The 26,642-nt window shown below is 32.1% G+C and overlaps 1 protein-coding gene across 1 annotated transcript in view; it reads right to left on the reverse strand.

Annotated features, from left to right (window-relative positions):
- LOC133185567 (kinesin-like protein KIF13A) overlaps window positions 1-26,642 on the reverse strand; it is a 202,298-nt gene continuing 175,656 nt past the window's right edge. Inside the window, exons 35-37 of the mRNA XM_061320866.1 lie at window positions 9,798-10,790; window positions 7,871-8,083; window positions 1-4,554 (exon numbers count right to left, since the gene is read on the reverse strand). Coding sequence (XP_061176850.1) covers window positions 4,298-4,554; window positions 7,871-8,083; window positions 9,798-10,790 — 1,463 coding nt within the window. The 3' untranslated portion in view covers window positions 1-4,297. The remainder of the gene's footprint in view (window positions 4,555-7,870; window positions 8,084-9,797; window positions 10,791-26,642) is intronic.

Raw genomic sequence — 26,642 nt, forward strand, 5'->3', positions numbered from 1 at the left:
AACTTTTTAAATAATTTATTAATGATTATTCTAAAATCATAAAATCACATTGTTACTTTCAAAAACATCAGCAATTTAAACATGATAAACAAAATCAGCTAATAACACAGTAATATCCAGAATTGTTGTCAACACATCAGGGACATTCTTAAGTCATAAATATCAAGCAATATATTTCATATATTAGCCATTAACCCACTTAAATCATTGAAATATATCGACAATTTTTTTTTGTAAAAAAAAAAAAATTAAGTTGATTTATGGAATCTAATCAGTAATGCAACAAAGATATAAAGTGTATTAATGTAAATTCTAATGGAATGTTTTTCTCACCTCTGCTTAAGCACATCACAACACAGACACAAAAACAGTAACAACTATAACAAAGCTTTGTAACAACTTTAAATTTGTACTCCACTTTATCATAAGACTTGTGCAATATCAGTGCAAGAAACATAAATACAAATTCTAATGATATATAATTCTAGCTATTTTGGCCCCTGTAAGGCCTTGCACTTTATCATGTTCTTATTCTACTATACGATAAATTTTAAGATCGATCCCATGAGAGTGTAAATTAAATGTTAAAATTATGCATGTGGAAGATTGAGTATTTTAGTGACCAATCAATCAAATATTAGCTAACAGGCTACTGATACAATTAACTTTAGTTTATCTTTTTAAAAAAAAGTTCTATAAATGGGTGAAAATGTATTCTGTGGAAGCAACTGAACACAGAGGTTGGTCTGGAAGATATAGAAACTATATCATCACTAGCTAAGTGTTTCTGATCCACTCCTCATAAAACCATGTTAAATGGCCAGATTATATGTGACATAATCATATTTCAGTGATTTCAAATCACAAAGATTACCACAAAATATGAAGTTAACAAACAGTAATCAAGCTGAAACAAAACAAATTGTGAGCAGAGAAAACAGGACCTCTATAAACATCAGAGGTGGTATCTGGTACAATAATAAAACAGGACCTCTATAAACATCAGAGGTGGTATCTGGTACAATAATAAAACAGGACCTCTATAAACATCAGAGGTGGTATCTGGTACAATAATAAAACAGGACCTCTATAAACATCAGAGGTGGTATCTGGTACAATAATAGTTGAACTTTTTCTCAGGAACAAGCAAGTTATGATTATAAACGTTGGATAATATACCTGCCAAGTATTCACCAAGTCACAAGCTGTTCAGTTTAACTTAAAAATTAGTTCACACCACTGCCCTTCACAATTATCACCATACTAATAATTATTTGTTAGGACATCTTTTCATTCGCTGGAAATAGGCCAAGAAAACTCTCGGAAATATTGGCAATAAGAATATCTTTGCTATACACTAAATGATTACCGTATATATATATATATATATATATATATATATATATATATATATATATATATATATATATATATATATATACTCGCCTATAAGTCGTTCCACCCATAAGTCAGTTGTATTTTTTAAGGTTAGATTAGAGGGATTGACCCTCTAAAATACCAATCTTTTTATAACTCACCTTTAAGTCGGACAATGAGTTTTGGACCAAAGTTTATTCCCAAAAATTGACTTATAGGTGACTATATACCGTAATCAAGTGATATCAACTGAGTTCACCTCTCTCTCAAAAAAAAAAAAAATCTGAATTTTAATAGATCAATAGTCTTAAAGTTTGTGAGGAGTGGATCAAACTAGAATAACTTGGCTAGCAAAGTATAAAAGCTGTTGAAAAAAGTTAATAAACCTCATCAAGAGTTTGAGATCTAGAGTTTGGTACCTACTTGAAAATTGGGTTTTAATTCATCGTTCAAATCAATAAACTTCACATCCAGGCTTTCAAATCTCAATATGTACATGAATGTATAGAACTAAACATCAAGTGTTTTCTTCACAACATTAAGTTTGAATCTGCCGCAAATTTGTTCTGTCATATCAATTAATGATCAGTCGATATCGATACCAATACTTAGTATATTTCTTTTTTCAGTGCTTTTACACTGACATTCATACAGAAAAAAAAAATGGCACCAGTCATTTGTATATGGCTTTAAACTAATCATCAGTTTTTAATTCAGACAAAAATGCTTCAGAGATTCAGAAACCTGTGATGTTAGCCTAGGAGTAATCACTCACTCCCATCTAGTCTAAAAACATCTCATGAAGACTTGATACACTGTCTCTGATCAGAGAATACAGCCATATAAAAGGCATTTATTTGTATTGTATCAATTACAACATGAAGCATGACTCTTGAAAAAGAAACTGAAAATTATTTCAGTTGATAAAAAAAATAGTGAAGAGGCCCCACAATGCTCACCTGAGTCACTATGGTCCTGCTATTCTTCATCAGCAGATTTATTCCCAATATATTCCTATGTAAAACTATGATCTCCAATCTATCTCCCAGGGTCATGATTTGAACAAAATTGTATCTACATTACCTGAGGATATGCTTCCAAATAAATATAACTAAACATGATTTTGCTATTGTTGAGTTAAAAAAAACCCTACACTTCCTTTGCAAAACTCTGATTTCCTATTATGGTTCCACCCTTCCCCCAGGGCTTGTGATTTGGATTTGAACAAACCAGAATTCACACTACCTGAGGATGCTTCCATACTGAATATGATTCATCAGGGAGAAAAATATTTTTAAAGATTGTTTCCTAACATTCCTTTGTAAAACTTTCATCTTCTATTGTGGCCCCATCCTATCCCCAGGGGTCATGATTTGAACAAATTTGAATCTACAGTACCTTAGGGTGCTTCCATAATATGACTGAATCAGGACTTTGGCATTTTTGAGATTTTTTTCCTATATATTCCTGTTTGAATGTGTCATTGCCTTGTGGCCCCACCCTACCCCTGAAGATCATGATTTGAACAAATCTGAATCTAAAGAACCTAAAGATGCTTCCATAATAATATGACTAATCCAGGCTTTGCTGTTCTTGCTGATAAGATTTTTAAAGATTTTTCCTAAATATTGCTACTTAAAACATTGATTGCCTATTTTGACCTCACCCAACCCCTGGGGTCATGATTTGAACAAAACTGAATCTTAAGTTCTTGTGGATGCTTCCTTGATAATAAGACTATAATCCAGACTTTGCTGTTCTTGTTGAGATTTTTAATGATTTTTCCTTTACATTGCTAGCTCAAACATTGATCACCTATTTTGACACCACCCTACCCCTGGAGGTCATGATTTGAACAAAACTGAATCTACACTATGTAATGAAATTTCATATAGGTTTCATATTTCTGGTCCAATAGTTCTTGAGACTTTTGAAAGATGCCATTAAATTTACACTAATTCTTAGTTATCTCCTTTAAAGGAGGGCATGGCCTTTCATTGGAACAAACTTGAACCCATTTACCCAAGGATGCTTTGAGGCAAGTTTGGTTGAAATTGGCCAAGTGATTCTTGAGAAAAAGTAGAAAATGTGAAAAGTTTAAGACAACAGACAATGGACAATTATCAGAATAGCTCACTTAAGGCTTTGGCTCAGGTGAGCTGAAAATCATTGACTCAATATAAAGTACAAGAATTATTATGTCACAAAATTTGTCCTCTCTCAATACATCATTAGTATACAAGCACTTCTTCGATATTTTTCTAAGTTCTCACCAATGCATGTCAATGTTTCACTGCCAACAATTTCTGCTGGAAGACCTTTTTTACATTTCAAAGATCCATAACTATGGACTTTTCTAAAATTCTGAAGCCTCTCTTTGTTAAGTTGTGGAAGCATTAAAATAAATCTCACAAAACCTTCTAAAATCTAGCACAACACATTTATGTGGAGTTTCTCCTCCAACTTTTTGGGAAATATCACTTTAGTTAATAACTATAATACTGAAAGCTTTAATTGTCAATGTTACCTACATGTAGCTGTAACAATGATATAGCATTCAACAATAATCAGCAAAAATGTACATATAAAATCATCAAATCATGCCATTATATACACATATTACACAAGAGATGGTCAGAGTGCTCTGTATTCATGTAACAAATACCAACAAAACAACATTATTTCTGCATTTTTGAGTGGTTATAAATAAAATATTCAACTTTCATTTAACTTGAATATATCAGCTAATTTACACAGAGTCTGACAGAGATACAAGAATAAAGCCATACAAGTCTGTTATAAACTGTACATGAACAAATTACCATAATTATGGAAAAATTGATTACTTGTGAAATATGAAATTTCAAGGAGTGCAACAGCATGAGTTTCATTACATCAGTCTCATTCCTGGTATTTAACATTATAATTTTTTTTTTGCACTGCTTTTCAGTAATGTACTGTTTGGACTAGAGGACTGGTTGCCAGGCAAACTTGTGTATGGACTGGCTCCCAAATTAGCTGGACTCCCTATACTGTGTCTCATGGCCAAATCCTTGGCTTGCTTGCGTGACCCTCTTCTTTTCTTGTCTAAAATAAGTTTATCATGACGCACGAAAATTCCATGACGTGACCTGCACTTGAAATATCTGGTGCCTTTAACGGAGCCATCATTTTTACCTGTCAATAAATGGAGCAATGCACGTAGAAACTTACTACCAAAAGTGTCTCACAAGGCTATACATGTAGCTCTAATGGTTGACTTAAAAATAACCTGAACATTTAACATTTCTACTCTGAAATTTCATACAAGCAACCTTTTTTTTCATTTATAAAATACCGAGAAGCAATATGTTATAACTAGAGTGTTCCAAGGAACGCATGTGTCGCCTGCTTTGTCGCTCCATTAAAGGTGTAAATAAATCTAAGAGTGGCCAGCTTTTTATTTACTATAAGCATGATAGACTGTTAATTCATACATTTGCCTGCAAAGAAAAAAATTTCACCATGGATAGTATAAGACTGTGATAGAATCTGACAATCAAAGAAAATATGGTTCCATAACCCTCAAATAAATAATTAAATCAAAATTATTAGAAATAACTATTTGTCATTTTATTAAAACGTGTTTCCAACAATCCTCTGAAAGAGATTTCAGTCTGTCTTAACGCAATTTTCAGTCTACACGATCCATTGTTGAATACCGATCCTGATGTATTTTCATGGTATTTAAATACAAGTTTGTGTGGTAACTGAATATCATACAGTTTCAAAGTACTTTTTTATGAGCTAAATGTGTTTCCAGTAATCATTCAAAAGAGATTTCAGTCTGTCTTTACTGCAAATCTCAGTTTACATGATCCATTGTGGAATACAGATCCCGATGTATTTTCATAGTATGTATTTAAATATGTCTGTGTGGTATCTGAATATCATACGGTTTCAGAGTACACTATCATGAGCTAATAAACATGTATAAATGCTAATTATCTAAACCCTTCCTTTCAAAATTCAAAAGTTTAATTAAACTGTCCAAGATATATTTTGCAAAGTAGGTCAAAGGTCAAGTGGATTGTAATGCTAGAATTTTTCATATTGTCTTATGACAAACAGTGCATATGCTAAATAGCATAGACTTACCTCTTAAATGTCAAAAATATGCTGTAAATCGATACTATGAACTATTTTGAAAAGTAGGTAAAAGGTCAAGTTCAAAGATCATGAGGTTGGTAACAGTGGTAATTTACAAATGCCAAAGTGCCAAATAATATATGTGCAAAATATCAAATCCATATCTCTTACAGTTCTCAAGATACAACGTGTGACAGATCAACAGACAGAAAGATGGACAGACAGACAGACGCCGGGTAAACTGATCCCAAAGTGTTGCTCTGCTCTGCAGGTGACACATAAATGGACAATCATTGCCCCAAATTTTCTCAGTTGCCAAAATGCAAGTTAGTTTTAATTTCTAGTACCAAATGAATTTTGGGGTCTTAAATTCTACTGATTGAGCAGTCAATATATTTCTACGTCAGTTTTACCCTTGACCTCTGACTCAAAATTTATAATCCTCAATGGGAACCAGTGTACCAAATTAAATGTTTGTCAAGCAAACAGTTTTCAAGACATTGCGCTGACATCTTCCTATGTCTAAAGTAGTTTGACCTTGACCTTTGATCTTGTGACCTAAAAATTTTCTGTGGTCATCTCCTCATCAGAAGACACTTCACCAAATTTCATGTCAAGTACAGTGGACTCCGGATACAACGAGATGCTAGGGACATCAGTTTATATCTCGTTATAACCGATATTTGTTATATCCGATGTCTGCATTTTACAAGCTGAGAGCTGATTGGTATTTGAATAAAGACTTACATGTATAATTAAGCATGTTCCCCTGTGAAATAACATTCTTTGACATGGAAAGAGAGAGGTGTTTTAAAATAAAATAATTCCTTTTTAAATAAAATATGCACAATTGAACTTATTTATAGACGTTAAAAAATGAAAGACGTTGCAGGTTCACTACATGCATTTGTAACTAAGATAATCATCACACTGCACAATTAAGATCAAGCTCAAATACACTGCATTTCCAAATTTTGTCAATTCATTGTCTATTTCAATATGCATATTGAATTTTCTACGTATCACTTCCGTGTCTGACAATTTAGTTTGCAGAAATTTCTCAACGTTTTGACATCATTAAATCTTTGTTTCAATTTCGTCAACCTCTTCATTTTATGTCACTTGCACTTTTTATTTAAAAAGAAAATATCGTTTCATATTGTTTTTGTTTAAATATTTTAAGAATCAATGCCAAAAAATCGGAAGGCTCGATTGAAAGCAGTATTGCTAATTTTAGCTCCACTTGCTGACCAAGTTCATTAACTCTGCCAGGTCACGTACATTTGTATACAACACATTTTCTACATTGAAATCACCAGGCCAAAACTCCGAGGCAATGTGAAGTTTTATTTGGTTTTTGACTTTTTTCTAAATGTGTTAAATGTTAATCCATAGCCATTATTAATTTTCCTTGAATGTTTTCAAACTTCGCTAATAGTTTCTACTTTTGTTCTGTATAAAATGACCTTTCCCTTCTTAGAAGCCCTACTGAAGTTTTTATAGCAATAAAAACAACTTGCTATTACTTCTCAACACCTTTAATTAACTGTCGTGGTGTAATGTTGTGTACAGATACCTGTGATAATTACCATTATTTACCTGGGACTGGCAGGTGTAATTATGTGCAACGCGAGTACCTCGTTATATCCGATAACTCTTTCTACTAACCAGGACGGATTTTGACCTCTTTATCAGCGGAATCTTGTTGTAAGTGATCTCGTTATATCAGGCATTTTTATAAAAGAAATATATAAGTATTAATTTGGGACTCAAAATTTATCTCACTGTAAGCAGTACCTCGCTGTATCCAACCTCGTAATACCTGGTGGCCACTGTAAAGGGATATCGAGTGATTATTATCTTCCTTTGTCCTGTTTGATCTCAAAATCTACAGTTGTCATCTACTCCTCAGTGGGAAAAAATGTACCAGTTTGAAGTACATCTAGTCAAAGGATTCTCAGGAAATTGAGCAGTCCTTATCCTATCTTACATCAAGTTTGACCCTTGACCTTAAAATCTAAATCTAAGTCATCTACTCCTTAAAAGAAACTAATGTACCAAATTGGTGTCTGTCAAGTAAATGGTTCTCAAGATATTGGACTGTCAGACAAGATCTTACTTTGTCTAGAGTAATTTGACCCTTGACTTTTGACCTCAAAATAAATGGGGGTCAATTTTTTTTCAGGGGGGTACAAATGTACTAAGTTTCATGTATGTCAAGCAAGGGTTCTCAAGATATTAAGAAGCCAACACTTAGTCTACATGTATCAACAGACATACCGACTGAATGACAAATGCAAAGCAATATCCCTCCTTTTTCAAAGGGGGCATAAAAAAAATTACATCAAAATTATTTATATGCTACCTTCTGGTAAATCAAGTTCCACTCCCACCCATGGGCCTGTTGCGAACTCCACATTTCCTACAAATCTGACCACTCCAGTATTAGAGGACCCTTTTGACGACTGAACTATGACACTCTCTCCATTTTGAACCCAGGAGGGTACTGGAATTTCCTGTAATCTGTCTAGGTCTGCTCTACTTCCAAATGAACACACACTCACTGAGTCATCATTACCTAGGTTAAAAGAAATATGACAAAATTTACTATGAATTATCTAAACCAATCCATGCTTTTCTAACTGTGAAATTTCAAAATCACTTATGTTCCTCAGGCATTAGCATCTAATTTTATCATGATATTAACAAGAAAGGACAACGTAATTTCTGTTAACTTTTTTCATTGAAAAATTATGAACACAAAAGTGAAATAAAAGCAATAAAAATATTTGATAAATAAAAGGCAGAGATATAAGTAAACCAAACAATTAAAAAAACATGAGTCTGAGAGCTTCACAAAATTTCAAACTAGAACTGTCCAAATTAGACAAATACCACCCTCTTTTTTAGAAAAGTTACCAAGTCACTAAAAGTATTTGATGGAAGAGGTGTTCACACTCAAAATTTAATTGCTTACTGTATTTTTTAATGAATGATTAACTCAGCCACAGCCTAATGAAATATTAATACACTAATCATTATAATGTTTTTTATTACATTGTAAATTGTGGTTTGTAAGCACCAAACAAGAGGCCCATTGGCCACACCTGAGTCACTTTGGCCCTGCTGTTCTGCATCAGATTTTTCCCGAAAATGCATGTATTTTTCTGTATTTTTGATCGCCTTTTGTCGTTCCACCCTATACTACATTGCTGTGGTTTGTACAAAAATGGTTCAACACTACCAAAGGAGCTTTCATATTCATATGATTCTTCATGGATTTTCTCTTGAGGAGTTTAAAAGAATTTTCCCTATATAATCCCTATTGTGGCTCCATCCGACTCCCAGGGGTCATGATTTGAACAATTTAGAATATGCACTACCTAAGGAAGCTTCCACATATGATTCAGATTTTTTGGTCCAGTGGTTCTTGAGAAGAAGATTTTTAAAGATTTTTCTTAGATATATTTCAATGTAAAACTGATTCCCTATGGTGGTCCGATCCTACCCCGAGGCCATGTTTTGGACAATTTAGAATCCATATTACTTCAGAAAGTTTCCACATAAAATGTCAGCTTTCCTGGAACAGATTTTTCCTATAATTTTCAATGTAGAACTTTGATTCCCTATTGTGGCCCACCCTACCCACGGATGGACGGATGGAAAAACAGACCCAAATTAATATCCCCCACTTTCAGTGAAAGCAGGGATAATTATCCAATCATGATGAAAATACCAGGTACCCATCTTCATTTGGTGAATACACAGGTTTTTGGATCGCTTAAATCCGACTTATGAAAAATTTTGGGGTGTAAAAAAGATAAAGGTATGGAACTCTTTACATAGGGTACCTACTTTTGTGATTAAAATACTTTTTAATCAAATGATCTAAATTTTTCTTTTTATTCACATATAAACAGCCTACATTACTACCAAAGTTCATTCCAAAACTCTGTATACTTCCAGAGATACTCTAAAATCAATTCCAAAATTGACCTATATTTTTTACTCAACATTAGCTTGGGCCCCTGGTAAATAAGCAAATATTTAGTGAGTATAGAACAAATTCCAGGAAAAATTTGTCCCGTCATTCCCATTTTACAATTAGTGCAAATATTCAGAGGCCTAAGCTAATGTTGAGTAAAAAAAATTAGGTCAATTTTGGAATTGATTTCTACAGACAGATGGACATGTTGATTCCAATATACCTCCCTAAACTTCATTTGCAGGTGAAGGGGGGGGGGGGGGGAGTTAAGAGGTATAAAAATGTCCAAAACATTTGAATAGCATACCAGACATTTCATCATCAGACAGGTGGAGAGTAAGACTGTTCCTCTTCATGCTCTCTTCCAAAATAGACACCATGTCTTGTGAGGGGGACACTATACATGACACAGGGCGCTGCTGGCTCCGTTTTCCTGAATGACGTTTCCCAGTTGTTTCTAATATATGTGGCTCCATAGTCCTTTCTGGAAGCGCTTTCTCTGGACATTCTTCTAAGGACTCGTCCTCTTCAACTCCTAGCTTTTCCAGCTCCTCCATGGCTGTTTCACTGTATGGATCCACAAACTCACTTATTGCACTGGCCCTTTGTGATATACCCTCCAACTTATTCCTGTTTTCTTTATTCACTTTTCTTGTTGTAGTGTCTTTACTTATAGCACCAAGACTTTCAACAATTTTTTTCCTCTCCTCTTTTGATCGTTTTAATCTTTCAGATTGAGAAATTACTGACGACTCCACTTTAATGTCTGATATTGCAACATCACTACTTAATTCACATAAAGATGTATCACAACTTGTAGAATGAACATTACTGTCATTAGGATCAGGTTTTTCTACTAAACTTCCATCTCTTGCCTCTAAAGATGAACTTGAAGTATCTAATGAACAATTAGAATCCACACTTGACTTATTCAGCTCGTCACCATCATCAGCTTTATTTTCTGTTAAATGAATATTGCTTTCAGAAATTGAGGTCATAGCCTCCTTCTGACCTCCCTCTGTCTCAAAATCACTACTGGTGAGTTTAATTGGAACATCTTTGTTCTCATCATTATCTGAGTCACTACTCGTTTGTTCTGGACTTCCTTTATGTCCTCTTTTCAATTCTTTGTTTGATTCTAAATTGTCTTCTATACTTTTGATACTGAGTGAATCCTCAGATGACAAAGTTAACATGGAAACAGCTTGCGACCCATAACCACTGGAAACAAGACTTGGAGTGAAATTTTTACACTGTACATCAGCTAGGCTGTCACTGGTACAGGAGTGTGCTATCCCATCTACAACACATCAATAGGCATTTATATATTTATTCAACAATTCCTCCTAAAATTAAGTATTTAGACTCAGAGATTTAATTTCTACTTATGCTACTGAAAATTTCCTGATATTTTACAATGTATTAATATCCAGTACAAGAATGTCATTAAAAATAACCTATTATACCATATGTACTTACACTAAGATATCGTTCAAAACAGAATCAAATTTTAACATAACATTTTCTCTAAACAATCCAGAAATATGTGTCCTTTATCTGGAAGTCTATTTTAACCATAAAATGTAATTTTTAATATACTGTATGAAAATGAAAAAGGTGATGATAACAAACAGTTCAATCTAAAAAAAAATCTATAAATAAACAATACAAATCTGTGAAGAGGGCATAAAGCATAGACCCCTGGAATTCTTATTGCTTACCCCTTACTCCTAGGAGGAGTGAGCATCCCCTGTTGACTGGTCACACCCACCATGATCCCTATGTATTGATCAGGTAGATGGAACATTCCGTAGTCAAAGTCAGTATAAAACAAAGGCCTAACACTTGGTATGAAACACGTCATCCAAAATACAACTCAATGATAAGTTATAATCGCTAACAAGGTCATTATAAGGACCATATAATTCATGAAATGCCAACTTTAAACAAGGTTGTTGAAATCCCTGTTACATCAACTTATCTGTCAGTAGCCTGCCTCAGATTAAAATCTTTAAAATCGGATCATACTAGGATCATGCTCTTGAGTATCGAATACGAGTTAGTTGGGAGATGTTAACACCAAATGCAGTGGGATATTACTACATAAATGAGGAAAGTTGATGATGGAAAAGCTGAGGTCATCTCATTTGTCATACAATTAAGTTGTTAGTTGTCTCTTATCGTCTATAGTCAGTAAAACATCAAAATATGAAACAGATGTGGCAGACTCTGTGGTGTCTTTTAGTTCACTGGGATATATCCAGTCGACATATGAATGGAAGTAACTATTGTTATTGATAATACATCATCGATATATCTAAATGTCGAGTTGAAGACAAAAGCAATATGCCCTAAGGCAGGGCTCTCCATTATTTATAATTGGGAACATTGAAGGTCCCCATTCCCAATTCAAAAAAGGTACAGTCCTTTGACCAGTTCCGAATTTTGATCAGTTCCGAATAATTAATAATTTAAGAGCTGATAATTAATAAATTCAAACGTGAAAACATAAATTCATACATATGGTATGAAGGCTTATCTATGGGTGTTAGAATTATGTGAAGTTTTGATTTTTTGCCGTCAGTTTGTGTTCGCTATCATACTTGAAACAGGTGACATACTTTTTACCTTGCAACAAATCTGAAACACTGTGACGCGTTTGTCTGCAGAAAACGTGTGTTAAGACGTCTATTTTTCACATAAAACAACATTTTAACCATCAAAAGTAAGTTTCATATGTATTTTTAACAAATACCAAAAGCTTACCGAAAATAAATAATTAGACCACCGGAAGATATCGGAATATTTTCATGTTGTCACTTTACTAGTTCCGGATACAAATTATAAACACTATATAATACATTAGTTTTCTGTTATTTCTTCATAATTTTGTAAATGTGACTGTTATTTCTCTTTATCCTTTTTCATTTCAACTCTTCCAAGACATGTCAATTGATAATGTGCTGGATGGATATTTTTAATTTATGGTCGAATTGCATGGGAACCGCTAAGGTATTTGGAACTCATCGGCTTACTCTTAACTAGTAAAATGAGTACCCATGTTAACTTGCTAAAATAAAAAGTTTTTTTGAAAGGTTGAACTATTATGAAACAACATTTAATTCCGCAAGTCATTGAACTACTTTGACAAACAAATTAGATTTTGAAATAATGCCGTCATATATTTATAGTACCACCTAATCGGTTCCCTATTCGCAACTGGTCAAACGACTGTACTTTTTTCCCAATAGAATGTGTTTATTTTCCCAAAAGTCATTTCTCCCAAATATTAAAGAAAATATATATGGATATGTAATAACTAAACTTGCTATTCATATTCCTCTGTATTGCAAAACAAAAATTTAGTTGATAACAAAGACTAGAAACCTAATATATCATGATTTAAAAGTATAAAAAAAAAAAGGTTCCAAAAAGGTTGCCATTTTCCCAAACTTACAACCCTGGCCCCATTCCAAAGAAGTGGTGTGAGAGCCCTGCTAGGACATGATGCCCCGCCAAGGGTTCATTAGTTATGCAACATTAAATTTTATATTAGAGTATGAAGGATGATGAAAATATCTTGAATGGTTTCTTTAAAACTGAGTTTTAGTCAGAATAAATAGTGAAGTCAAAGGTTATTGGAAATAAGTTGATAAATTCTCACTAAATTATGTATCAGTGCATAAGCTTACATAAATATAGCTTGAATAGTTTCTTTAAAACTACCCATGGGTAAGCTAATTGCAAATTTAAGATAAGTGAAGTTAAGGTCAAAGGGAAAGTCAAGGTCTAACAAGATGTATTTATGAAACACTGATGCCCCCGTATGGCAGCTTATGGCCAAGGTTAAAGTTCTTCAAAAGTAGGTCAAAGTCCTAGGTCAAAGTCAAAAGGTCAAAGTGGTTGGTGTCCAAAGGAAGGTCTTGTCACAAGGATTACATATGTGAAGTATGAAAGCCCCAGCTCCAACCATTCAAAAGTTACGGCCAAGGTTAAAGTTTTTCAAAAGTAGGTCAAACTCCAAGGTCAAGGTCAAAAGGTCATAGTGGTTGGTGTCCAAAGGAAGATTTGGTCACAAGGATTACATATGTGAAGTATGAAAGCCCTAGCTCCAACCATTCAAAAGTTATGGCCAAGGTTAAAGTTTTTCAAAGGAAGTCAAACTCCAAGGTCAAGGTCAAAAGGTCAAAGTTGTTGGTATCCAAAGGAAGGCCTTGTCACAAAGAATATACATGTGAAGTTTGAAACCCCAAGCACCAACTGTTCAGAAGTTATGGCCAAGGTTAAAGTCTCATAAAATTTTGCAAAAGTGGGCCAAACTCTAAGGTCAAGGTCAAAAGGTCAAATATGATGGTACCCAAAGAAAGGTCTTGTCACAAGGAATACACATGTGAAATATGAAAGTCATAGCTCCAACCAATCAAAAGTTATGGGCAAGGTTAAAGTTGACAAAAGACGGACAGACAACAGTGATTCATTTTGAAAATGGTTATCATGGGTCCAAAGGACCCCTCTTAATGACAACAATGAGTCCCCTGCCAAAATCAATGTGTCCAAATCCAAGGGGACCGTATATTAGATGTTACAGAGGAAATTCTGGTGAAATAAAAAAAAGTGTATTGCACGAAATTGCAAATGTTTTATTGTAGCTGTGAGTGATTTATACTTTTACTATCAATTGTCCAAGTAAGAGTACATGATTTTGTGTCATAAAAATAATATATTGTCCACTGTGCACTTTGGTTCTATTTTTAGATCGATACAATCTCACACATTGTATCAGTCATAAAATGCACAGAAGCAGAAAGAGGTAAAAAAAAAAAATTTAAGAAGAAATGACAAATAGTCAGAAATAAAAATGATTAAATTTTATACTTCTTAGCTTGTAAGGAAAAAACAAAAAAAAAAAAAAACAACAATGATACAGGTTACAGCTTAAATACGAAGGTACAAATGTATAGTATTCGCTTCAGAAACGTTCCACTGTATAGACATAATCAGTGATAATCGAACTATGCTATCTAACTTTCAAATATTTTCTGACAATTGCTTTTAACTTGAGTTGTGAAATCTGACCAGTTGTTGGCAACCTTGTAGACCTACCTGTTAAAATCGTTCATGCATATCGTTTAGCACGTGGATATGATGCAATCGGTCAAGTTTTGAATCAGATTATACCGAAATAATTTAAAATAGTACATGTACATGTCTTTCTATAAATTTATTGCGTCCATTGGGATGCACATTTATTGAAATAATGCGTCCTGGGCAAAATTTGTGCATAATTTACGCAGGACGCACATCAAAATGAATCACTGCAGACAAACAGACAATAAGACAGACAGGACAAAAACAATATACCCCCGGGATCTTTCGATCGGAAAAATTAAAATATGGAGATAATTAAGGTCCCCCCGATTGAAATCATTTTGGTAATTGGTCAGTTAGTGAAGTGTTTATTACTCATCTTTTTAAATGGCGCATCAGTGCCCAGCTATCCTCAATTTCTTTTATAATGAGTGAAAAATAGTAAAACCACTGTTGAGTATGTTCAGTATATAACAGCTTTCAATGCTGATCTTACCCCATATATTTTGTGCATTTGTCAATCAAATTTGATTTTCAACAAAGAAATGTGAATTAATCAATGATTCTGATAATGAGGATAATGCAGAATGAACTTGTGACATTTGATTTGAGAAATTATATCAAGCATATTGCATGGTTTTAAAATTGATATTAAATTCATATAGTTTTCATTTTAACAAAACATTACTATTGTCTTTCTTAGTTGTTTATATATACATGAATAGACCTTACTTGAGAAAAAAACTAACATGAATAAATGAGCATTTCAATGCCATGTGTATTTTGATACAATTAACCCTTCCAGTTAATTGGATGGAATATGAGGTAGTTATAACCCAATGGCAATTCTGTATTCAATTGCCATCCCTATATAAAACATAATTAAATGTTAAACACATAGAAATACATATTTATCTCAATAAAATAATGAACACCTTCCATTTTAACTTGATCAATTCCATTTGATCAAAAGCTCTGTGTGGTTGTTAAGTACAAAAAAGACAACTGAAATCTATGCATACTTTAAACACTTTATTTTCCAATTCTTAACAAATGCTTGTTAAAGAAACCATTATATATCTGGCATGTCTTAACAACTGTTTGTTAAGAACACGAAAAATAAGCTGAAGGAATTCTTAAGTAATTGCTTGTTAAATAAAATTAAGTAAAACTGTTACACTTTTATACAGAGTTTTAACAACTGTTTGTTAAGACTACCCAAGGAATTCCACAAGATATATTCTTAACAACTGGTTGTTAGAAATGCAAAGGAAGACAAACAGAATAAAGTCTTAACAACTGCTTGTTAAGAATACCAAAAGAATTTCACAAGATATATTCTTAACAACTGGTTGTTAGAAATGCAAAGGAAGTCAAACGGAATAAAGTCTTAACAACTGCTTGTTAAGAATACCAAAAGAATTTCACAAGGTATATCCTTAACAACTGGTTGTTAGAAATGTAAAGGAAGTCAAACGGAATAAAGTCTTAACAACTGCTTGTTAAGAATACCAAAAGAATTCACAAGGTATATTCTTAACAACTGGTTGTTAGAAATGGAAAGGGAGTCAAACAGAATAAAGTCTTAACAACTGCTTGTTAAGAATACCAAAAGAATTTCACAAGATATATTCTTAACAACTGGTTGTTAGAAATGTAAAGGAAGTCAAACGGAATAAAGTCTTAACAACTGCTTGTTAAGAATATCAAAAGAATTTCACAAGATATATTCTTAACAACTGGTTGTTAGAAATGTAAAGGAAGTCAAACGGAATAAAGTCTTAACAACTGCTTGTTAAAAATACCAAAAGAATTTCACAAGGTATATTCTTAACAACTGGTTGTTAGAAATGTAAAGGAAGTCAAACAGAATAAAGTCTTAACAACTGCTTGTTAAGAATACCAAAAGAATTTCACAAGGTATATTCTTAACAACTGGTTGTTAGAAATGTAAAGGAAGTCAAACAGAATAAAGTCTTAACAACTGCTTGTTAAGAATACCAAAAGAATTTCACAAGATATATTCTTAACAACTGGTTGTTGGAAATGTAAAGGAAGTCAAACGGAATAAAGTCTTAACAACTGCTTGTTAAGAATATCAAAAGAATTTCACAAGGAATATTCTTAACAACTGGTTGTTAGAAATGTAAAGGAAGTCAAACGGAATAAAGTCTTAACAACTGCTTGTTAAAAATACCAAAAGAATTTCACAAGGTATATTCTTAACAACTGGTTGTTAGAAATGTAAAGGAAGTCAAACAGAATAAAGTCTTAACAACTGCTTGTTAAGAATACCAAAAGAATTTCACAAGGTATATTCTTAACAACTGGTTGTTAGAAATGTAAAGGAAGTCAAACAGAATAAAGGCTTAACAACTGCTTGTTAAGGATGCTAGAAGTTGGTCCCTGGAATCCTCTTAAAATTTGTTAGAGACCAGGACAAAAATTGACAATGAATGAAAATGAATGAAGAATAGCACAAACAAGTTTAAAGAAATATTCTTAACAACTAGTCGCTAGAGGAATAAGGTTAGGCAACTCAGGAAACATAAGAAAAATGTCTTAACTTAAAAAAAAAGATTCCTGATTCCTGAATAAGTCTAAACCCTAACAACTGCTTGTTTAGAATGTAAGATAGCTTCACGAAAAGTCTCAAACCCTAACAACTGCTTGTTAAATATAGCTTCATGAAGAAGTCTTAACAAACAGTTGTTAGAATACAAAGGGAAGTCAATTCAGAAAACTGAAAGACAAATGTCTTAACAACTGTTTGTTAAGAATTTCACAATTAAGTTAATATGTTTAATCAGTTAATTGCAAAGAAAATAAGTCTGAAAACAACTGATTGCTAAGAATAGAATATAAAGGTAATTATTCTTAACGATTGTTAGAGAGCCAAGGGAAAACAATTTAGAAAACAAATTAGAAACAAGTCTTGACAACTGCTTGTCAAGAAAATCGGTTTAAGGAATATCGATTAACTGTTTCTAATTTAATTTAAAAACAAAACAGTCTTTAAAAATATGGCTAAAATATAAAAAAAAAAAAATAAAGATAAAAATAAACATACTCATATCTAAAATAACCATTTGTTATGGGTATCATTAACATTAGGGGAAAAGAATCTTTAAAAACTATTTGTCAGAATATCATAAATTAGTTCGCGATATCCTCTTAATTTATTGGTCTAGAAAACCAAGATAAAAATTGTAAATTAATTACAATTTCTAGCAAGTGTCTGTTGAAAACATGTTATACAAATTAAAGATGTATTCTAAACAACTCATAGGAGAAACTAGGTTAAGATCAGGAAACAGGAGTAGCTGTATACAAGTCCTAACAACTTCATATTTGCTTCTTATTACGAATATCAAAGGCCACTTTATAAAAAAAAAAGAAGAAAAAAAAAAAACAAGTTAGAGAACCAAGCCTATTCAGAAAACATTTTAACAAGTATTTGTTAAGTTAAATATACAGCTTAACAAATCATTGTTCTAATTTTTAATGTACATGTCATATCTTACCAAATAATTCTGTCAATAAAAGTTTCTGTCTGTGTTTCAGATTCATATTTTATGGTCAGGAATGGAACAATTTTTAAAGATAGATTCAATAGTAAAATAAGCCTTTTCTTGCTTCTAGGTATGCTTTGATCAATAAGGATCTATTTGAATAATTTTGTATTAAGTTATATTTTTATAGACTGTTTTAATCATTGCAATCTTTCTCTTCTTAAGATGAATTAAAATGAATAAAAAACACTGGAAAATTATTATAAAAATCAAGTAATTCGATTACTTCACTGAAACAACAAAACACATTCTTGTGTAATTTATGCTTCACAGTTCTTCTTAAAAGACTTCTTTCAGGAGTGCAACACAAATGTTCGACTTACCTATTATCAAATATGAATTAATAAAAAAAGTGAAGAGTAGAATACTTCTGGATGACTTTTGATTGCATACAGTGCTTTCCAAATGATCGAAGTAACATACTGGTATCCTATAAAATATACTTTCAACTTCTAATTAGAGTTCATTTAATATTTTTAGTTAGTTTTGTGACATTAAAAGGGAACATCTTGTTTTTAAACTTGGTGTTGACAGAACTTTGAAATTTGGGGTTTTTATTTTAAATTTTACTATTGTCAGGAGTGTAACAAAACAATTTTATATTTATCAATGATCTTTATCTCTCTTCTCCAAAAAGTAATTGCAGAAAATGTTTGAGTAGTTGAAATTGTTTTATCTATCAACAAATGAAAGAGAGATTTTGATATTTAAGGGCTAATTCACTGAAAAAAAAACTTAAAACCATAGCTTAGATATATATAAAAAAGCAAATAATCATTTTTTGAACTCAAGAAATTATAAAGAACTTCTTATCATTTATAAAAAATATCAAAACAACGTACCCATTTACAAACTTTAATTTGAAATTGTAACTGACCTGTGTTATAAGATTTAAAACAAAATTTAAATATGAGGGGAAAAAATATCAGATATCAGGAGTACCAAAAAAGGTGTAAATGTATAAGAATCACTGCGAAGTATTTTCTAAAAGAAAACTTGAATACCAAACTCTTCTTTGTTTTGACTTAGATTTGAAACGTTTACTAAAAAGACAGGATGTTAAATAAAGAAATCATATGTGTATGATATTTCTTTCATATCAAAACTTTTCAAATCATAAAGGAAACAATAAATGTAAATTAAAAATCAAAAAAATTAATTTTTGCACACATACAGAGACAAAAATCAAGATTTAAAGAATAAGAAAAAGAAAACTATAATTATGGTACAATAACCTTTTACATAAATTTCAATTATCTGGTAATTTTTTAAAAAATATTTTTTTGGAAACAATGCATCAAACAATCGATATTTTTTCTTGAGTGAATTTTTTATCATCGACGGAATGTTTTTGTTGTTTGTTAATTTGAACGCATATACCAAGCAAGGTCTAACGTTGACATTGATTACTTCTCCAGTGCCCTGAAAGGAATTCTTTTTTCTTCTGAATATTGCTAGTTCCATTTTCTTCTCCACAGAGGTTGCGGATTTTGCAAACAGAAAGCTTTGTGGTAGATATCTTTGATAGGACCATGCCTTCTTTGTCATATTTTCGCCAATCTTCTCCAAGTTGTTTTGTGAAAACCTGTAAATAGTGTGAAATAAAAAAGTTTCACTTAAACTGAACTGCTTTTTTCACTATATGTGACATTTAAATTTTTGTCAAAATGAAATGTCTGATGGAATAAATATAAATGAATGATTTCATTTTTTATGTTTATTTATACGAGTATATATAAAAAAGGTCTTGTTAAAAAATAAACTCGAAAAAAGTAAAATCATTTGTCTGCATAAAAAAATTTGTAATTATTGCATGCAAATCAATAAACTCAAGCCCATTATCCGGCATATAGGAAATCATCTAAGATCACTACCCATTCATCTACATTGCTTCTGCTCTCTCTCATACTTTTGATAACTCTTCAGGCAAGCAAATAACGCTGACGTAAAGCATGTATCATTTGCTTTTATTTTTTCAGCCCCAGTAGTAGGCTGCCTTGTGGGTCTAGTCTTTAATACAATGAAAATTAAAAAAAAAAAAGCTTTCAGCTTTTGAAATAGGCATTGTTGTCGTCTTTAAGTTTGTGGTATTTCAAAGCAAAAAAGGAGGGATGAGGGCGTTTCATCAATAGAAAAAACTGACCCATCAAATTGGAAAACAATTGGCAAAAATCCTATTCTATCAAGATGGAGGGGGGGGGGGTCATTCACATTTTCAGGAAAATATTTAGAACAAAATCATGAGGGATTTCGTCATTGCTAAACAAAAAGAAAAGGGGGATACCAGTCTATGAATGAAGACTTTTATATGACAAAGACAAGAACTTTATTCTCATAAAACTAGTTACAGATGTAGAGAACAATAATTTAGACAAAAATATAGATGACAATGCACATTGCGTGGAAAAAATTAACCAGAACAGCGAACTCTCGAGATAGTTTTTTGTATAAATTTACAGACCCTTATCAACTGTTTCTTTTTGCGATTTTAAACAGATTCGGATTCACAGTATAATAATAAGATAAATATAATGACCTTGCTTGTTTTAATATTGCATCAGTACAATTTAATAAATAATGAAACTCATCACCAATTTCATTACAATTACATAGGTTTCAGAGTCTTAATTCTCTAGGAACACAGTGCCATCTGCTTGAATAAATAGGCAAACCTAGTGTTATTAATTCTAAATTTCCAAAAAAAAAAAATATCTCAGTAATCTCAATGGTAAAATGTCAAAATATTTCTCAAAGGATAATGTACTTTTAAATAACCTGTAAGTAAGTGTTTTTGGTGTTGGACATTTCACTAGACCATGATTGTTTAGATTGATCTATAAGAGTATGATATAATCTATTTTTTAACCATTTGACATTTATCATATATTTCCACATATATGATAAACCACATTCATTTAAGATTTGTTGTACAAATTTATTCGATGGTGTTTCGTTCATATTATTTGACAATGGATAGCTTCCCAATTCACCATATACCATTCAATTAGGAGTAGATTACTTCCACAATTTAGACATGTTTACAAGATTTAAGATATAGTTTTTCAATTAAAAAAGAAAACTCCATATTTTACAACCGTATTGCAAAATTGGTTTTAAAGCTTTATCGAAGAGGTCAAGCTTGCATTTTATAGATAAATCTTGTCCTTTACATTTACTAATTACTCCAGACTTTGCTCTTCTTGCTTTGTCATACTACTCTTTTATATTCATATTAAATGACACAATTTTACAAAATATAACATCAAGATATCTGTATTGACTAACGACTTCCAATTATGGTACTTCATTATATCAAAAAACAATACTGTGATTCACTTTACCTCTACCAAAAATAACAATTTTTGTTAATATTCACCTTTAAATGCCTTTTTAACAATATTTAGAAAAAAATTCTAACTGATGCTGAAAATCATATTGGTCTAACAAGATATACAGTTTCATCAATAAGCTAGTATTCTATTCCATTTTATCTGACAATGTTGTTAAACCATTGACATCATTTACAACAAGAAATTCTTCTAAATCATTGAGATACAGTGAAAACAGAATATGTGACAAGTTATCACTCTGTCTTACCCCATTAGTACAAGGGAAAAAAGTTGAACTCTATTCATTACAAAATTCTTCAGACGTGATATTTTTGTACATATTTTTAATTATTCTAAAACACTTTCCATCTATATTACAAAATCTTCTTCCATAAACCTATATGCCAGAAAGAATCCAAAGCTTTTTCAAAGTCAATAAATGCACAATATAATTTCTTCAATGATTTGTAAATTTCTATTTTAGAATACAAATATAAATGATCCTGAGTGGAAAAATATTTGCAGAAGCCAGCTTGATTTTCCAATAAAGGAGAAATGTTTCTGTAGTAGTAGTAGTGGTAGTAGTAGAAGTAGCAGCAGCAGCAGCAGCAGTAGTAGTAGTAGTTATAGTGACATGTGTTACAAGTAGTTCTTCAGAAGTAGATATTTTCCTATACATTCTTATTTATTGCAGTTCTTCAGAAGTAGATATTTTCCTATATATTTCTATATAAGACTTTGATCCTCCATTGTGGCCCAGCCCTAACCCCGGGGGTCATGATTTGAACAAAATAGAATCTACACTACCTGAGGATGCTTTCACATAAATATGATCAATCAGGGCTTTGCTGTTCCTGAGAAAATTTTAAATTTTTCCTATATATTTCTATGTAAAAATTTGATCCTCCATAGTGGCCCCACCTTACCCCCGGGGGTCATGATTTGAATAAATTTGAATCTACACTACCTGAGGATGCTTCCATATAAATATTACTTAACATGGCTTTGTTGTTCTTGAGAAAAAGTTTTTTAAAGTTTTTTCCCCTTTATATTTCTATATAAAACTATGATCCTCCATTGTGGCCCCGCCCTACCCCCGGGGGTCATGATTTGAACAAACTTGAATCTACACTACCTGAGGATGCTTCCCTATAAATATAACTCATCATGGCTTTGTTTTTCTTTAGGTTTTTCCTATATATATCTATGTAAAACTGTGATACTCCATTGTGGCCCCGCCCTATCCCCAGGGGTATTGATTTGAACAAACATGAATCTACACTACCTGAGGATGCTTCCTTATAAATATAACTCATCATGGCTTTGCTTTTCTTTAGAAGAAGATTTTTAAAGGTTTTTCCCATATATTTCTATGTATAACTATGATCCTCCATTGTGGCCCCGCCCTACCCCCAAGGGTATTGATTTGAACAAACTTGAATCTACACTACCTGAGGATGCTTCCTTATAAATATAACTCATCATGGCTTTGCTCTTCTTCATCAGAAGATTTTTAAAGGTTTTTCCTATATATTTCTATGTAAAAATTTTGATCCTCTATTTTGGCCCAGGCCTACCCCCGGAGGTCATGATTTGAACAAAATAAAATCTACACTACCTGAGGATGTTTCCACATAAATATGATCAATCAGGGCTTTGCTGTTCCTGAGAAAATTTTAAATTTTTCCTATATATTTCTATGTAAAACTTTGATCCTCCATAGTGGCCCCACCCTCTTCCCGGGGGTCATGATTTGAATAAATTTGAATCTACACTACCTGAGGATGTCTCCATAAAAGTATGACCAATCAGGGCTTTGCTGCTCCTGAAAAGAAAATTTTTAAAGATTTTTCCTACATATTTCTATGTAAAAATTTTGATCCTCCATTGTGGCCCCGCCCTACCCCCGGGGGTCATGATTTGAACAAACTTGAATCTACACTACCTGAGGATGCTTCCCTATAAATATTACTCATCATGGCTTTGCTGTTCTTGAGAAAAAGATTTTTAAAGTTTTTTTTCTTTTATATTTCTATGAAAACTATGATCCTCCATTGTGGCCCCGCCCTACCCCCGGGGGTCATGATTTGAACAAACTTGAATCTACACTACCTGAGGATGCTTCCATATGAGTTTCATCTTTCCTGGTCTTGTGGTTCTTGAGAAGGTTTTTAAAAGATGCTATTAATTTTTCACTAATTCTTTATTATCTCCTCTTGAAAGAGGACTTGGCCCTTTATTTGAACAAATTTGAATCCCCTTCCCCCAAGGATACTCTGTGCCAAGTTTTGTTGAAATTGGCCCAGTAGTTCTAGAGAAGAAGATGAAAATGTGAAAAGTTTACGACGACGACAACGACGACGACAGACAACGGACAAATTTCGATCAGAAAAGCTCACTTAATTGAGCCTTCGGCTAATATGATATAAAGAATTAAATAAAAAGGAATAAATAAAGGGGAAAATATATTTCGGTGTTAATTTTAGAGTGAAGCGATAAACACCATGCGATTTTATGAACATTTATTTTATGAACAATATGTCGGCACGATCTTAATGCCGTCAGCTAAAGTAACCATATGCGTCTCTTTAAAGCACAAATCTGAATAATATTGATATAATTTTTATTTTACAGACATGTAATATTCTAAATAAAAAGAAATTGAAAGAGATAAGAATGTTCGCTAAACACGCTGAATTTCTTCTATCATGCATTTAACGGGTCAATAGATTACATGTTTAAGTAAACTGTTAATTGCATCATGTGGGTGAATCGTAACTTATTTTTAGTGAAAAAGGTAATTCGCTTTGCCGAAAGTGGTGTGCCAGTTTACATGCATGCATCACTTAAAAAATTGAAAACATTTTATGTATTTTTTTTTCTTCTGAAAATTTCATTACCCGTGAATAAAATATTATATAAATGCTACGTTTGATTTAGTTTTAAAAAATTGCAGGATTTTCCGATTTGTTTAGTTATTTTTCAATTTTTCATAAGCGTTTTAGCCATTTGCTTTAAACAATGCATATTAAGTGGTTATTCACTACTAAATGTCAATATTTCAATATAATTTATTTATTTTATAATTTATTGTTTTACATAAAGACTATTTTCTGGAAAACTCTTAAAGAGAACTCAATATCTCTGTTTCGTCACATTTTACTATTAATTTTCCAGTCTTTACAGAAGAAAGTGTTATTTGATAGACTGGACGTAATTTATAGTCTTTCGGGGGAGAAGCACCACGCACGTTTACAACAGTCATCACGAGAAGAAAGAACGGGATTTCATTAAACCACTTTGTGTTTGAAATGCCTCATTATTTCACTTTCACATGGGACCGTACGCGAAAGCGCATCGGTATGATAGGATTTTTCACCCGAACTATAGTAAATGTTCCTTGATAAGAGTTCACAGTGAGATAGATATTTAGAGCATTGTGATCTTGCAATCTAAATAACAACTTTACAACAATTTAGTATAATGAAAAGACACTTTGCATCTCATGATCTAATGCTGCACCAGAGAAATATATCTATTTCAAAATGTGCTTCTATTTAATCGCATTACGTGTGTTCTGTGGAGATTTGCAAAATTAGCACTTGTTATTTTTACATGTAAAGATGCGAAATTAATTAACATGATGAATATAAAGAATAAGTTTTGCTATTCATATTACGAGATATACATTTAACTTTTCAACAACGGATTTTGAATTTTGAATTTTAAAAATAGTGTGGAGAGAGAGAGAGAGAGAGAGAGAGAGAGAGAGAGATGAAAATACTCGTCAACTCTCCGGGCCCATGAAATACACTAAATACAGATACATTCGAAGTTTGTTTTTAAATTAAAATTCAGAAGAGATTCGAGACCTATGGTGGGTAGATCAAAACATTTGTTTCTGTTACATTGATACACATAAATACAGTAATTGTCCATCTCTGTGAATCATGACTTAAAAGTGAATGGAGGGCAGGAAGGGGGGGGTGCTGTTAATCAAAACTTGCATGCTAATTATTATTCAGTGAATTTATTATCGTTAGAGGCCATGTCTCCATTAGAATAGGCTGTTTACGATATCGTAGCATTGTATAAATTAAATGTTATTGTGTATGAACTAACGTTTTTTTTATCTTTTAAACTGATTTCTATGTATTAAATTATCCAACAAATATTCCCCTCTCCCCCACTTTTTTTTTTCAAACATACAAATTTGAAAAATGCGCATATCATGGAAACGGAAAAATCTAGACACTTTGAGAATGTAATTTTTTTAAATTGGAATTATATAATGCATAAGTGATCTATGAAAGGAACTCTTCAGATTTCGCCGGTACAAAATAAAATATGGTGCATATGTTGAACTTTTGAATCGTTATATCAATAAATTCACATTTTTTTTTCAAAAATATATATAATTATATATATTTTCATAACAAATGTACAGATACTAGTTTTTTTTGTTCGGTCAAATTAAAACATGCTTATTTTATGTGGGTGTCATGTCATTTCATGACTTTTTATGCCGGGTAAATAAAGAAATATATGTTAAGAAAAGTCTTCGATCCAAAGATACTTCACTATTACCCATCCCATAGCAACAGCAAGGAAATTAGAAAGTTGGTACAGTGAATATTTATCAGCCGTAGAAAATGAACCATTTCAACTTGCTCCCACTCGGGAAAACACCGTGTATTTGATACTATCAGTAGAGCTATAAAACGAATAGATGATCCATTATTTTCATTCACTTAGGTAATTTGAGAGAATTTATCAATGAGTATGGAACTTTGAAAGTAATTGACTAGAAACTTGCAAGAATGCTGAAATTGCATGATCATTAAATTCTCAGTTGCTTTGACGTGGCATGTAACATTAATAAAGAAACTTTTTAAAGTTGTATGTAACGAACGTCACAAAATTTAGATCTTTCACGCTACTGTATTCTCGGGTGTCGCAAAATGCATGTACATGTTTTGTTAGAAGACGTAAGTATGAAGGATCTTATTTAAACTCGTGTTTAATAATAAATAAATCATTGAAATAATGCAATCATTAATTCTGTAGAAATGCATAAGGTTTTTTTCCTCACATCAAACAGTAACATGTATATATTTTACAGTTATCAAAACTTTACACGTTATATATTTTAACCTATCCCTT

Source organism: Saccostrea echinata, unplaced genomic scaffold (genome assembly GCF_033153115.1).
Source record: "Saccostrea echinata isolate AGI-Se365-2 ecotype Australia unplaced genomic scaffold, CSIRO_AGI_Sech_v1 ptg000001l, whole genome shotgun sequence".
Classification (NCBI taxonomy): Eukaryota; Metazoa; Mollusca; class Bivalvia; order Ostreida; family Ostreidae; genus Saccostrea; species Saccostrea echinata.